Genomic DNA, 13,936 nt, shown 5'->3' with positions numbered 1-13,936 from the left:
GGCACTGTGACCAGTGTGACCGATGTGAATGACATCCTGCGATCCCTTTCTGCACAACACCCCAGTCATCATTTTCAGCAAGACAATGCACGGCCCCATGTTGCTGCATGAACACATGTCTTCTTGGTGTCACAGGATGTCAGCCTTTTGCCCTGGCCCTCCAGATCCTCAGAATTGTCACAAATCAAAAAACTGTGCGATATGGTGAAACGACAGGTGCAGAGCTGACTCCAATGCTAACCATCACAAATGAACTTTGGAACCAAGTGAATGCCACATGGACAGTTATACCACGGGCTGCCATTCATGCTTTATATGCATGGATGCCATCATGCATGGAACAAGTTTCAGGGCTCATGATGGACCCTGTCCCTACTATGCAACAGCACACATGCTGAGCTGAGGTAACAGAAATGCTAATCATTTCTGCAGAACATACTAATGTACATGTCCCGTGAATATGAACATCCCACCTCTACTCATTCAAGGTGCCCCGTATTTTCTGAACATGAGTGTGTTTTTTAACCCAACATGAAACAGTATCAAGAAGGTATCAATGTGTTGGTATGGTGGTATGGGGTGTGGATGGAGGGAGGGAAGGGGGGGGGGGGTGAGTGAGAGAGAGAGAGAGAGAGAGAGAGAGAGAGAGAGAGAGAGAGAGAGAGAGAGAGAGAGAGAGAGATATTCATCCTCACTGTAAGACAAACAAGTGACCAGTCGATATTCATTCTCATCGTAATACAAACAAGTGACGAGTCTATGGCATCATTGCTACATAAGCCGTTCAAATCACAGTGTTTTTTGTGGTTTAAGAAATTACCATTTACCTATAAATTACTGTTCATTTATTTCACACACTCAAGAGTTCACCTTTATAGTCATTCTCAAGTGCAATCTGAAATGTCACAAAATGTCAACTAGCACCTGAAAATGGCTATAAAGCTGAAATCATGATTGTGTGAAATAAATGAATAGTAATTTACATTCAAATGGTAGAAATTTCTTTAAAAAAGTTCTATACGACTGTGGTCTCCCATGAAGCAAAAATCACATATCTGAGTAATTTTTTTTATTCACTACGTCAGACGCAATATTGAAATCACAATAAAATTATAATTACACTTTTCTTTAGCCCTCTGTACATCATAATACAGACAAAGGGTGTCTCCATGCACTCTTATTTCAATTGCCACCACCTGGGCAGTGAGTATGACACAGAGAATTGTGCCAGTTACTTTGTGGAAACAATGAGGCCAGTGATGAACAATTAGGTCATACATTAAAACAAAATGTGTGCTTTCATTCAAATATATTTACATAAGCATTACAATGCAAAACTTTTGAAACTCTTCAGGGGAGGGGGCAGTTTCCATCATCATTTTACTCAAATTGTTTATAAATCAATCACTTTCACTCGTTTTCTCTCAGACATTCCTCTAAAAGTTCTACAGTCTCTTCTCAGGGAGAACTGTGCATGAAGAACTGGTCATTTCGCACTTAATAACTTTAATGTAATAACTACAACCTCTCTTTCAACACAACTGCTCCAGTTTGATGAACAGTTAACACAGACTATCCTAGAGGGCATACTATGCAGCATTAACATCTACTACAGCCAGATTCAAGAATGGAGAATGTGAAAGCCACAAAAAATCATGCAGAATGAGGCTCAAACTGGAGTGAAAAACAAATTTGGCAATGTCAAACACCACTCGCTTTTAGAGTGGAAAGGGTAAAACATCTATATCAATAAAGGAAGTTCAGTGCACACACTACCATCCAGCCTGTGACTACCCGGTGTCTGTACTATCCAACTTACTTGATTAATATTGTAATAATACTTTAAAATGAGGATTCATTGATTTTATGTACCGTACTTCATCAAAGCTTTAGCAAGCATGCACCGGCTACAACACCGTGTGGCCATTCAAAATATTTTTGCTTCTAGCACATCTTGAGTCACGATTACAAGTTATGTACTGTATTGTTACTGTTGAATAAATTACTGGTATCACTTTTCAACATACGATACTCACAATCAACAATGTACACACACAGAGCAGTAGCTCTGTTGGTAACCCTGTGTTCTTTGTTCCTTCAGTTGCTTATCAGACATCTAAAGTGCACACATAGTTAAATCATTATTTTGTGTGGTCCTTTGTATTTAATTAGAAAGTCTGAAATGGGTGATAAATGAACAAAAAATACCTGTAGTGACTACGGACCTTACGTTATGAGCTGTAATGTAATCGGATCCTACGGTAGCAGCCAAAACTATTGCTTTGGAGTTAGGGATATGAAAAAGAACTATTGTATACGGGAAGAAAAATTGAGCAGAAATCGAGAAGTAGTGTGATTTACAAGCTAGTGGAAGTGAAATAAGAATAAGGGAGACAATGTTGAAACCTAAGTGTAAAGTAGTTGAAGAAACCTTAGTTTTGTGGCATGAACATTTAAGAGGAAAAGGTTTGCCTGATAATGGGGAAATATTGCAAGTAGTAGTATTGCAATTTCAGTGGCAAATAGATGATGATTCAGAATTTACTGCCAGTGATGGATTCTGGGATCACTGGAAAAAATGATTATGTATTTGTCAGATTACCATCACTGGTGAGGCTTTATCTGCTGACAAAGAGGCTATGTCATTGTTTAAAGATTACCTTTCAAAGTTAATTAATGAGGAGAGAATCTCTGGCAAACAGTTTTACAGTTGTAATGAAAAAGGTTTAAATTGCAAGATTCTCCCTATGAAAATACTTGCTTCAAAAATAGGCTGCAGAAACTTGATACAAGAGAAGCAAGGAATGAGTTACCATACTGGCTTGCAGCAAAGCTAATGACAACCAGAAATGTAGGGTTACATTGATAGGGAAATCATGGAAACCCTGAGCTTTCAAAAACCTGAAAAATCAGGAATCATTGCCCATACATTACACTCATCAAAAGAAAGCACACACAAATTCAGCAAGCTCTAAAATTTGATTACAAAATGAATTCATACAAGTCACAGAGAAATATTTAAAAGACAACAGTTTACCAAGGAAGGCTCTTCTGTTTCTTGATAATGCACCTTTGCATTATACCAGTTATGCACTCACAGATGGAGATATCGAAACATTATTTTTACAGCCAAATGTGACTGCTCTGTCAGCTGATGAACTAGGGCATCCTTGAAATGCTAAAGTAGTAGTACTGCTGCCATCTTCTCAACGATTGATGACAATTAAGACTGTGCAAACATTCTGAAGAGGATTGAATTACTAGACGTCATAGGATGGTTGTCCGGGGGTGGGTATAGATTCTGAACATATCACTTGTACGATCTTTGAACATTTTCTAGACCATGAAAGTGGATATTACAACTTTTCATCCATGAGTGCAACTGAAGTCAAAGAGGGAAATAATGATATCTTTTCATTGCTAGAAAATGTACCGGGCTGTGAGATGTTGATGCTGAGGACATCACAAAATGGGTGGCAAACGGTGAAGTTGATGAAGTAAGAAGTCAAAAATTGTTAATAAAATTAGGTTTGGTACTTAAAGAAGAGTGTTTTGAATGGTATGGGTGTGCTCGGAAAAGAGAATTAATAGAACTCCAGCCTATTTGCTTTTTTGTTATTTGGCTTGACCTGCCACATAAATCAAGATAGATAGAGTCTACTTTATTATAAAAATATAGCCTTTATTTTAACATATCTTCATGTAATACTATCTTTATTGGAACATTGCCAGTAACATTTATTTAACCAGTATATGTAATAATTCTGATGGGTTGTCAACATATTCAATACATAATGCTGTGGGCAGATACTCCACACATGCGCACATGCACACACAGTATTATGTATGAAATGTGTTAACAACCTATTAGAATTGTTACATATATTAGTCACATAAAAGTTAGTGACAATGTTCCAATAAAGATAGTCTTCATTTTGACCATAAAGCAAACCAATGTAAATATATTTATGTTAAAAGATTATATTTTACCTGTTTGGTATGCCACAAAGATATTCCAATAGAAAGTGCTGATAGCAGGAGGACACACCCAGCATAATAATAATAATTATCTAATGACCACAAAGTAATACTGAAGACTTGAAAAATATAAAATGGATTCACAACTTCATTCACAAACAATGACCAATAAGACTTGACTTTCACTGACATGGTATTTTCACCATACAGGAAACACCTGAAAAAGAGAGAGAGAATCACCTTAGCTTCTATTGTTAGAGTGGCAAAATTTAAATCTGTTATAATACAGTGCAGCATTGAAAGTTGGGGTTAACATTATAAACGTTTTTCTTTAAACTGCAAAGTATCACAAATGCTGAAACAGAGTGTGGGACATGGGAATCAGCAGACATGGAGGGCACTTGTATCATGTGGTGAGAGGGGGTGGAGCAAAAAGGCCAGACATAGGGCGAGGGAGGGGGGGGGGGGGTGAAAGGGGTAGCAGTAGGTGGTAGTGAGGGAGAGAACAGTGTAGGGGCTCAGTGAGAGGGGCGGGGGGGGGGGGGGGGGGCAAAGCTGTCTACAAGACCTAAAGATGGGATGGGGCTGCAGGGGGTTAGAGAGATGGGGTAGAGTGAGGGTAAGAGAGGAATGAATAATTGTTTGATTAATTGAGAGGGGTTATGGGACCAAACAGCGAGGTCATCAGTCCCAAGGTTCCGAAGTGAGTTACAGAAGAAAAAGGGTCTGCTAAAAGAGGATAGATTCAGTCAGGGGAGTCAAATTATAAAATAATGAACATTAAACACACTCAGTAAAAGCATAAATGGTGAGACCAAATTTAAAAACTGGAAAAAGGGGGTGGGGAGGGGTGGGGGTGGGGGCAGTCATGGGATCACAGACCGAGAAGACTGCAACAAAAGAACCAACCACAACCAACCTGTCCCTGCTCCAAGACTAAAGGAGAATCTCATATCTGGAAATAGAAACCACTTTCACGGAGGAAACTGAGGACCAGTGCAACCATCCATGAATTTTCTGCTAATCAGGATGACTACTTAACATGAAGGGCCGAAAGAAGGGGACATTCCACCAACATGTGAGATATCATCAGTCTGGCTCCACAACCACATTGTGGGGGTGGGTCATTACATAGGAGGAAACAATGGGTGAGCTGGGTACGACCAATGCATAAATAGTGTGAAACAGTGGACCACTCCCGAGAGAAGCAGAAAGAAGAGTGCCAAACTGCAGTAAACTCCTTGATTGTGTGGAGTTCATTACTATGAGCAGTAGCACTCCAGATAGAATTCCAATTCATTCCCTGGGATGCCCACGTGACTTGGGACCCAGAGAAAGATGACTGAACAGGCAGCACACTCAAGGGCAAAGAGAAGATCATGGATAGCACAGATAAAGGGTGGCAAGAGTAGAATGGGATGGTCTGCACCCCAAGATGTGTGGGCCAGGAGGCAGAGAGCATTAAGCTTCTGTATACATGTGGCCTTTAGGTGGTGAATGTGGGGCAGCCATGTCAGCTTGTTATCAAAAATACAACCCAAGAAACAGGATTGTGCTACAACATCGAGGAGCTGGTAGCCTAAATGAAGTTCTAGATTGGGATGTACTGTGGGTTGATGACAAAAGTGCATAATCTGCATTTTGGAGGGAGAAAACTGGAAGCCTGCTCAGCAGACACTACCACGTGGGAGCTGCACCAGATGCAAAAATCGCCGACGTACGACGCCGGGGTAACCAGAAACCACACAGAGGTTGCAAGCCCATTGATGGCAATGAGGAAGATTGGGATACCATTCTCCTGAATCTGAGGGGTGCTGAGTGAAGTGCCAGCTCGAACCCGGAAGAGCCAGTAAGATGATAACTCGTGGCTAAAAATTGGAAGGGGACCACGGAAGCCCCAGTCATGGAGGGTAACTAAAATGTGATGGCGCCAAGACAAGTCATACGCTTTATGTAGGTCAAAGAAGATCGCAACAAGGTGCCGGTGGTGAGTAGAAGCTAATTGCAATCAGAGTAAATGATCAGTTGGAGATCCCCCTGCCCGGAAGCCACATTGATATGGGGACAAAAGGCCCCGAGATTTGAGTACCCAACATAATCTGAAGTTGACCATACTTTTGAGGAGTTTACAAAGTACATTTATAAGGCTACTTGGGTGGTAGCTGTCGAGACACATTGGGTTTTCCCAGGTTTAAGGACAAGGATAACTATACTACCTCACCATTGTGATGGAAAAGCACCTGTGAGCCAAATGTGGTTGAAGACCCTGAGAAGCCGTTGCCTCTGGGGAACGTCCAAGTGTTGGATCATCTGGTTGTGGATGAAATCCAGCCCCGGGGCTGTGTCTTGTGAAGAACTAAGAGCCTGCACCCACTCCCATTCAGAGAAAGGTGCATTATAGGAATCAACATGATATGGGATGAAACTGAAGTGGGTCTGTTCAACTCTGCATTTCTGCCGGAGAAAGGTAGTAGGATAGGAAGAGGACAATGATGCTGTCGCAAAGTGTGTCGAGAGGTGTTCTGCGAGGATCAATGGATCAGAGCACAGGGAACCTTGGAGGTTCAGACCCTGGACAGTTGACTGTCACTGGCAGCCCAGAAGGCTACAGAGCTTTAACCAAACCTGTGGCGAAGAGGCATCCATCCCCAGGGAAGAAACATAGTGCTCCCAGCATTCCTTTTTACTCCGTTTCATGAGGTAATGAGCCTTAGCATAGAGACGCTTAAAAGTGAGGAGGTTGGTCTGTGAAGGGTGTAGCTTGAAACGCTGCAGCACCCGTCGGCAGTCCTGGACGGTGATTTCGACATCCTTGGTCCACTGCGGTACTGGCCAATGACGAGAAGGACCTGTGGATAGGGGGACAGCAGTGCCAGCAGCATGGATGCCTTGCACAATTACTTCAATGAAATTCGAGAGCGGGGGTCCCCACATGGCTCACACTGAAAGCAGTAAATTTTGAAGTGGAGGTCAAACCTCAAGTGGGGACATAAATGCCAAAAAGGATGAAAGAACAGGCAAAAGGAACAAAATTGCAATGAATACAGGAAATCAGGTAGATAGCCAGGTCGACATAAATCAGTACACCAAGAGAGGGGAAGGAGGTGGCAATGGGAAAGAAGCAAGGATAGGGAGGGAGGGGGCAGGGTGAAGGAAATTCAGCCAGGGAATGAAGAATGGGCCGAAACAGCTTGGGGCTTCATGTGTGCCAAGCACGAACTCAAAAAAGAACCTTGAGGCTTCTGTGGGGAGGGGGAGGGGGTAAGAGAGGAATAGAGAGATGGAGGGGGGGGGGCAGAGATACAGAAATTCAAGTGAGTAGGGAGATGGTGCTGTGATTGAGGGTGGGGAAGGAGAGGTGGCGAAGGGGGAAGGAAGATGTTACTGTAACTATGGGATAGGAGAAGGGAGATGGTGCTGCAACAAGTGGGAAAGGACATGGAACACAAATGGGGTGACACAGAGGTGGGGCAGAGAAGGAACAAGAAAGTGGAGGGTGGGAGGTGGTTGGTGGGCAATGGGTGGGGGATGGAGGGTTCCCTAGGGCAATGAGGGGGATGGGGTGGGCAGGGGCCACAAGGGGTGGGGGCAACCTGGTATTTACTTACAGCATACCTTACTAAAAACGACAAGTTTTAGGCCCATGTTTTGAAAAGGAATATTTCCGTAGAACCCAATTTAAAATAATACAAATACAAAAGCCTTAAACCACAGATTTGTTTTTTGCCATAATTTTATTACAAGAAATTGTAAAAAAAGAAAAATGTATTTTTGAGGATCCTCAATTTGCCAGTGCTTTGGAATAGAGTATATTCATAGCTCACAACTGCAAATGACGTAATCCAATATGGCATCATCCTAGTTGTGCTTGTGATGCAGAAAGGAATGCTGTGACTCACTGGCACATTTCAATCCACACACCAAAAATCTGGTGTGTGTGATTCCTTCTTTGATGTTTAGAAATACTCTGCAATGTGAAATTACAAGTTGTGACATCACCAAAAATTGTCTAGCTCCAAAACCATATCTGCTCTCATGTTAAGTGTGAGAATGCCTTAAGAGGATGCATTACTGGCTGCACATAAATTCAGTACAATCACACCAATGGGGAATGAAAACCAGGACAACAATGCTGACCACCAACACCTTGCAAGCTTGCATACATTGGGGTCCGCAGGCAGTTACTCTGACAGGGGGTTCTGGATATTCAAGTCCCATGTCGCTATGATATAACACTGCCTCCTGGCAAATGCACTTTCCTAGTGAACCAATGGATACATTGGTGAGCCACAACAGCTAGGCACAGTTGCACCTAAAGATTACAAACAGTTGTCACAGAAATATGCTGCAATTACCACAACATCAACTGCTGGAATGCCTGAAAAGTTTTCAACCATCTAATGGATTTCCTATTCCTACAAGTACATAAGGTAACATCTAGTCTAGATAGAATGAGTTTTGCTGCAACACAGGGTGACAGACATACAGGTGATTTTCCCATTCATGAGCTGCTTTTCTGCAGCTTCTACCAATTTTTAGTTCTTACATGTGGCTGTGGTGTATTAAAATCACAGAAATTTTAAGCTTTTTAAAGAATTGGACATGTAAGGTCGGTCATACCGTTAGGCATATCAATTATGTAATAAATTATGGAACCTACAGCGTGTTAAAATTCAGTTAATAAACCATAACCTTTATCAGATATCTTAATTCTTGTACTTTTCATATTGCTTTTGACATTAGTGTTCCAGTTTTCCCTTAAGTGTTCATGACAAACTGCTGAAAAGAATTAGGGGAAGACAGCTTTGGACATCTGCCCCATACCCCACTGAGCAATAGCTAAGGACTGGATACGTTGTCAAGTTGTACCTTTATCTTTCACCAATTAAGTACACAATGAAACATCATTATGCCCTCAATCATTTACATAAAAATAACTAAAATGTCTGACATGTATCAAAAACAAAGCGGAAACAATAATTCATCCTGTTATCCAGGGTTCTTTTCATTGGACTTTGAGAGGTCCAATAACATGTATGTCATCTGTGAGCGTATTTCACAGCCTGACATCTATGTGGCATGCTCTGCATGAGTCTACAGAGATCACCATGTGGTATCCGTTCTCATTCTTCAATGAGAGCCTATGAGATTTCTTGGAGAATCTGTGATGGAACAGGATGACCACGAACACCTCTGTCAAGCATGTCCCACATATGCAGGATGGGGATTAGGTATGGACTCGTGGCCAGCCATGCCATTACTTCTATGTCCAACCTTCAAAAGACGCTGCTGATGCCTGCTGCATAAGTACAGCCAGTAGAAAAATTCAGGGTCCCTACTCTATGCAGCAGCCAGTAGATGTTCCAACAGGATCTAGTTTATGTACTGCCTGGCATTAAGGTGACCATGGACAATGGTGAGATCTGTACAGATGCCAACACTTAAGCCTCCCAACAATATCACAGAATTGCTCATCACAGGTTTCCAACATGATCACGGCCATCATCTTGCGTCAGAGTATACCTTCACTTGTCTGTGAATAACATGTTTGGCCATTGAGGAAGTTGGCAATTGACACAAGAAAGGCATAACTGAAGGTGAGATGCAAGGCATTGTTGGGTCAAGCAGGATACTCGAACAGGATGTCTGAGATGTAAGATCGTTTCACATAACCTGTTCATTACAATCTGATCGGACACAGCGGCTCCAGTGGCCCTTCTGAGATTGTCTTGTAGTGCTCTGGTAGTATCTGTATGATGCTGCACTACAGAGGTGGTCAGATATCAGTCTTCATGTGAGGTAGTAATGTGTCTGCGACGTTGTCCAACTCGCCTCACGTACTAATCTGTCTCCGCAACTTACAGATGATGCACGGAGATATCGGTATCTGCAGCAACATGACAAAGTCCATTTCTGGATCAAACAGACTGCCCTCGTAACCTGCACTGCATTAAGATGTCACAGTGCATGTGCTTGGCTGAATCCACAGTCCACAAATGACAACTGCCATCTGTTTACCTCACTACAAAACACTGGGACATAGATACTCACTTCCTTCTGAGGGGTGACCTGACACTGTAATGAATAACACAGCCGACAGCTGGTGAATGATTTTAATTGTTCTCTACATTGAAATCAAAGATCTCAAGTCATGCAATCAGACCCCATGTTATGCCTGTATCAAAATAGATTTAACATACCGCATGTTGATACACATGCTCCCCTAATTCTTTTGAACTGTGATTTTTGCATGACAACCCCTTCACTGTAATTTAAGAGAGTTGTGCAACTTATTCACAACTAGATACTCCTGTGACAATTAGCATTCTAGAACAATGCTGCTTAGTGAGAGGTGTAAGTCTCTATTAACCCATTTCTGTCCGCCCCCGGTAGCTGAGTGGTCAGCGCGACAGAATGTCAATCCTAAGGGCCTAGGTTCGATTCCCGGCTGGGTCGGAGATTTTCTCCGCTCAGGGACTGGGTGTTGTGTTGTCCTAATCATCATCATTTCATCCCCATTGACACGCAAGTCGCCAAAGTGGCGTCAAGTCTAAAGACTTGCACCCAGTGAATGGTCTACCCGACGGGAGGCCCTAGTCACACGACATTTATTTTAACCCATTTCTGAGCCTTTCCACCACTATCAGTATTCCAACAAGTCCAAACAACACATTCTGAATAAAAAAATTGTGAATGCTTTTCTAAGCTTTCCTCATCTCTTTAGAATTAAAAACACATTCTGACAAATGAATTGTGTGTCCTGTTACTAGTTTCTAGTATAATCTTTGCTTGTGCATGTTCAAGCTCAACCAAACTACTGAGAGTTCTGCTGTGAGAATTAATATACTCCATATCTTTCCCATAAACAGCTACAGAAAGTATGATCAATAAAGACACACAGCTGTGCACATCTGCACAAGACTAATACATTTGGGGTGTGGTATATGCTCCCGAGGTTCTCCTCTAAATGGCGTGTTTCATCTCAACAGCCATCCACTTGATAGGCATAAAAAACAGTTTGAAACCGAGTTTTCTTTAATAAGTGTTTGTACCATCCTTGTGGTGCAGGTTGTTAAATCAAGATCTTCATTCTGTGTGACACACATTTTCTACAGTCAAGTCACATGGTTGATGAAGCATGCCTAGGTCTCTCAGTAATAGAGGGCTGGCACTGCTCACCAGCCCCTAGCTCAGTGCTTCCAGGGCTACCAAACTTGTACTCACACAGAATATCTGGGCTCCCCATGGTGCTTGTGACTTCACATGTCCCAATAGCATAGTTCATTTTAAAACACTCAATGAGTTTTCTACTCACATCCATAACAGATCACAACTGTATGGAAAGCTAAAGCTGTTCCAACACTGTATTAATCATGTTGGTTTAAATGTTTTGATATTTCAATAATGATGCATGCTTAAATAAAAGGTAGGTACGGTGAAGAGCCACTGGATTAAAGGTCCAAAACCAATAAGTCTAGTATCAATACGTAGACTAATCCTCATAACTCATTGTGGTTCTACATCCATTTTTCCTTTTTATCCCTGGAGACAAATGTGTTTCATTTTCCCTTAACTCTGGTCATTTATTCAGATCGCACAGTGTGTACACAACTACTGACCTAAGTAATATCCAATGATTGCTCTTGTCCTTCCAAAAATGGGCCTAAAGCACAATTCACATAGTTTCTAATTTGTTTTCCCTTGAAAGTTTCATGTAGCTTCCTAAGTTGCTGGCTTTGATTCATTGTGGTGAATCTATTTCTTCTATTTCTTCCTGTAAAGTTTTTTACTCAGTGTTTGAACGTGTGTGTGCATTTCTTGTCACTTCCTTAGCAACAAAAGGAGATTCTTATTTTAAGCTATTGTTCTACTACTCCTGAGAGGCTCTCCGTATTGGAGATGGTCAGGGGACGCTCAGTATCTTTTTGGATTTATACTAACTCTGAAAAAGGATTTGTTTTTGTGTTCAGAATGTACCATTGTTGTGAGGTGAGCTTTTCTGAGCCAAGATTTAATCTGACTCTGGGTTGCGCTGTTACTAGATCTGATATCTGGTTGAGAACAAACAAATTGTGCTTTAGTACCTCATCCATTTTCACCAGAGTCCACAGAATATGCTGGCATTATACGTGCATAAGATGTGGGCCACTTCGTCTGTGCCTATGCAGTCGTCAGATTCAGATGAGCTGTTCTCATAGCACCAGGGCTATAGATTTGGGTCACAAGCACATGACAGAACTTCTGTTTGTTTATATTTTCTTGTTCTGACCATCTTGCTTTTCATTTGTGGGAGTGAGTGTGTTGCATATGAAGACCTATGTTTATAGCAAGCTTTTTGCCATAAAGACACCCATCACTGTGACTCTCAGTGGTTTCAGCATATTCTCCCACAGGCACCATCAAGGTGGTCCTCAGATTACCACCTGGCATTACTCGATTCTAAGATATTTGCAATAACTACTAAAGATTGCCTTCTTCTCTGGCAAATGCACAAACTGAGCCTCTACTCTATTCACTGGTGTAGTGTGCCATCCCAGTTTCTCATGTGTAGCCTCTGAAAGCTGGTAGTTGGAAGCTCCTGGTCATGTAGCCACTCCACTCACAATTTGTGACTCCACCCTTTGGTTTGGCTGCCCCTGACGAGGGGAGCAGATGTATCTGGCAATTGCCTGCTGCAGATGAGATCCTAACAATGCATGTTGGTCCATTCCTTCCCTCTGTTGACATTCTAATATTTCATAGTTACATGTTTTTAAGTTGTTTTTTTCTTCTTTTAACGAATGTGTGTGCAAAACATTCTATTACATTTGTCACTGATACAAATGTACGGCCGAATAAAGCTTTTTTCAAGTACAATAGAATCTCTATAAGGTATGAGGAGCCACGATGTCTGCAGCACTACCAACAGGACGTACAGCTGAAGATTCAAATGGGTAACATGAAGAAACTTCCTGGTAGACTAAAACTGTGTGTTATAACTGTATTGAACCTTGTGTTTTACAGGCTATGCTCTTACTATGTGAGCTAGCCAGGAATAACCCACAATCTACTCACCCATAATAGCCCACTCAGAGTATTACCCACAAAAGGCAGAGAGCCCACTTTCATGTCCTGGGCGAGCACACAGTTGTAGCCTGACACGAAGTTTCAGAACAGCTCTCATGCCAGAGAGAAAGCTGCATTGTGGCAAATATGATGACTGATGTGGACAAGAACATATATTTTCTGTTACAGGGAGATAGATTTTGGGGCAGGGGGCAGAGAGATACGTTATAGTGTTGTTCCAACAATTTGCATACACCTGTAGTCATGTAAACAACAGAGAAAGGAAGATTAGATTAATTGTCCCATCATCAACGATGTCATCAGAATTGGAGTACAAGCTTGGATTGGGGAAAGATGGCAGATTCTCCTCCTCCTCCTCCTCCTCCTCCTCCTGCTTCTTCTTCTTCTTCTTCTTCTTCTTCTTCTTCTTCTTCTTCACAAAGATAATTAACATATAAGAATGAATTGACTTTTATGATTAAACTGTAGCTAAACTGATTCAGTGTGTCTTCCACATGGATTAATGGTTCTCCAAAATGCCACAGAAACATCTCTCAGACCTTAACAGAGTCCTCATCCACACTGAAGTCCATCCATCTTATGAAGCACTGAATATGACTCATAAGAGGGCAACTCATCCTTGGATGAGCAGTAATCATATTTTAATACTGTTAAATGAATCTGAACTACTTCTATTAATTTATTGAGATGAGCATTGGTACAGACATCAAATGTCAGCCTTGACACCACAATACTTAGGAATGTTTACTAATCTCTTGAGGGAGACATAAGACTGGTTGTCCTACGCTTTACATGGACAGTGAGCTGTGCGACTGCTGTGTGTTGACAAGCTTCCATGTTCCATCAAAGCTGACCCCCACTCGCCACACTCTTTACTCAGAGACACACAAAG

The 13,936-nt window shown here is 41.8% G+C and overlaps 1 protein-coding gene across 1 annotated transcript in view; it reads right to left on the bottom strand.

The window, feature by feature from the left end:
* LOC124556611 (polyamine-transporting ATPase 13A3-like) overlaps positions 1–13,936 on the bottom strand; it is a 281,733-nt gene that overhangs the window by 188,713 nt on the left and 79,084 nt on the right. Inside the window, exon 3 of the mRNA XM_047130578.1 lies at positions 3,991–4,195. Within this exon, the coding sequence (XP_046986534.1) occupies positions 3,991–4,195 (205 nt within the window). The remainder of the gene's footprint in view (positions 1–3,990; positions 4,196–13,936) is intronic.

The sequence above is a fragment of the Schistocerca americana genome, chromosome X (assembly GCF_021461395.2).
Source record: "Schistocerca americana isolate TAMUIC-IGC-003095 chromosome X, iqSchAmer2.1, whole genome shotgun sequence".
NCBI classification, from domain to species: domain Eukaryota; kingdom Metazoa; phylum Arthropoda; class Insecta; order Orthoptera; family Acrididae; genus Schistocerca; species Schistocerca americana.
Note: the sequence above shows the minus strand (reverse complement) of the source record. Positions and strands in the feature narration are given on the sequence as shown.